Below are 2,337 nucleotides of genomic sequence, written 5' to 3' on the forward strand. Positions count from 1 at the left end.
GATGTTGCTGTTGGGGGGGGAATTCATGGTGATATTGTTGGTCAGGGGTTGTCAAACAAACAAGTCTTGATCTGGCCAATGTCTATGCCAAATTTGGCATCCTCACAAAAGCGAAAGCTCCAGTCTGCTTGCAGCAAATGAGAATGTGAAGGGCAAAGGGACCCCTGGGGAGAGTAGGAGGGGAGCGAAGAAGTGAATGTTGGAATCTTCGAAGATGTACTATTCTTTTTTCTCTTAGCAAAGCATCAGCTAGTTTTACATGATTGCGCCCACACACCCACACTCGCATGTTGCATGGGTTGAACCATAGTGGCCATGCTTAACGCCCCTAGCCTTTACTGTTTGTCGTAGCGGTTGGACCATAGCGGTAAAGGGGAAGACATGTACACACAAAATAGATATAAGAAGCAATGTTCATTGCATTGGTCAACTTAAAAGGTCACTTGGCCGTGAGACTTTGGGCTATGCATTTGAAGGGTGAAGGGCCCAAAGTTTTGGAGGGTAAAATTTAAATTTGAAAATGAAGAAGATCCTGAAAAGCGTTGGATTGGTCAGGAATCGGACGGTGAAAAATGGCTAGGGTGGCGATCCGGGTAAAGAGGAACAATTGGTGGAAGGATGCATTCGGATTTATAAGCACAGAAGACGCAGGGAACTGGTACAGTACCTCGCAGCATTCAAATCACAGCACCTCGCAGCGGGAGAGAGAACCTCGAAAGACATGGCCCCCAAGTCGAAGGAGCCTGCGCCCGCAGCTGCAGAGGCCGAGCAGAAGGCCCAGAAGAGCGTCAAAGCCGGTAAGAAGCCCGCAGGCAAGAAGCCTGCCGCCGAGAAGAAGCCCGCGGCTGCCAAGGAGAGTGGCGACAAGAAGAAGAAGAGGAAGGCCAAGAGCACAGAGACCTACAAGATCTACATCTTCAAGGTGCTCAAGCAGGTGCACCCTGACACGGGCATCTCGTCCAAGGCCATGGGCATCATGAATTCCTTCATTAACGACATCTTTGAGAAGCTTGCTCAGGAGGCTGCTCGCCTGGCCCGCTACAACAAGAAGCCCACCATCACCAGCCGGGAGATTCAAACTGCTGTGCGCCTCATCTTGCCTGGAGAGCTTGCCAAGCATGCCGTTTCTGAGGGCACCAAGGCCGTCACCAAGTTCACCAGTGCTTAAGTCTTCTGCTGTCCCGTTTTCTCAAGTCTTTAAGGTGTCTTTTGACACCACCCTTTCTCTGATTGTAGACTCTGCTACGAGTTTGCATGTTAATCTGTCCAGGTATTCGGTTTCTTGAACCATACTTTCGTTTAGTATTTGGTTCTTTTTCTTCTTTGGGCACTCTCATTGATACCTTATCAGCCCTTTCTGCGCATAGGCCTTTTGTGGCTAATCAAGTGTTAGGTTGTGGAATTTAGTAACTCTCTATGGGCCTGAAGCTTACATAGCTCTTGCTAGAACGACCATGACCTTATTGTTAATATTGGTGAGTGGCACACTAGTCCATATTGGGTTGATTAGTAATGCAAGTGGTGAAGAGTATACCTTTACATGTATGGCTCCTCAAAATCTCCCATATGGACCAAAGTTTTCATTGTAGCTCTTTTTCAATTACTTTTAGAGTAGTGCCCTTTGTGTCTGTTTACCTTATTCATCATCGTCCACAAGCCTAATATGTTCCTTTTCCTGTAGAAGATTAGTAACACCATACTAGCTTTCATTACATTCCTTCTTGTACATCTATCCCTTGTCTTCACCTTGTGAATGCGGAGTAATAGACTTAACTAACGGCTGCCTCTCCCTTTTTGTGATATTTTTAAACTTTTGTTGGAATTGACTCTTGATTATGCCAATAACTTCACCCAAATTGAGCTCTCTCTTATTGTTCAAATCCTCTTTTGAATAAGTTTGTAATTTCAATTTAACATTGTGGTTTGTATGTAGAGTATTTGTTTTAGATAATATGTAGTGGAGGATGCTCGTGGTGGTAAGGCCTTGTGAGGGGGTTCTAGATCTTTCCTTCCCCTATTCCTTGTAACTTGCTTCAAAGTTGAGATACTTTGTTCCCATTTTCATGCTTGTACTTTGCTTGTACAATTGTTTCTTTACTTTGGAATTTTGCAAGATATTCATGCACTAAATAACAATTGAGGATCATCCAATTTTGTTTGATGTATGCAATCACTAGCATGTTATAGTACTTTGGTCACCTCTCCATTTGCCAACAATGCCATTGCAAATTGCTACAACCCATCAACCTCATTAAAAACATTTTCAACAAGATTTCATTCTCTTTGTAATGGGAGTCGTCTTAGCGTGATAGATAGCAACTTCCATTGCAAAATGGC

The 2,337-nt window shown here is 44.2% G+C and overlaps 1 protein-coding gene across 1 annotated transcript; it reads left to right on the forward strand.

Annotated features, from left to right (window-relative positions):
- Positions 1 to 647: 647 nt before the first annotated feature.
- On the forward strand, positions 648 to 1,269 carry LOC147454730 (histone H2B.11-like). The gene has a single exon (XM_086516582.1). The coding sequence runs from the start codon at positions 722 to 724 to the stop codon at positions 1,166 to 1,168; it is 447 nt and encodes a 148-aa protein (XP_086372708.1). The 5' UTR covers positions 648 to 721; the 3' UTR covers positions 1,169 to 1,269.
- Positions 1,270 to 2,337: the final 1,068 nt, after the last annotated feature.

Source organism: Adiantum capillus-veneris, chromosome 7 (assembly GCF_014529385.1).
Source record: "Adiantum capillus-veneris isolate H3 chromosome 7, ASM1452938v2, whole genome shotgun sequence".
In the NCBI taxonomy this organism is placed as follows: Eukaryota; Viridiplantae; Streptophyta; class Polypodiopsida; order Polypodiales; family Pteridaceae; genus Adiantum; species Adiantum capillus-veneris.

Bases quoted from the DNA above. Each gene is read 5' to 3' on its own strand.
- LOC147454730 (XM_086516582.1), top strand. From the start codon at position 722: ATGGCCCCCAAGTCGAAGGAGCCTGCGCCCGCAGCTGCAGAGGCCGAG.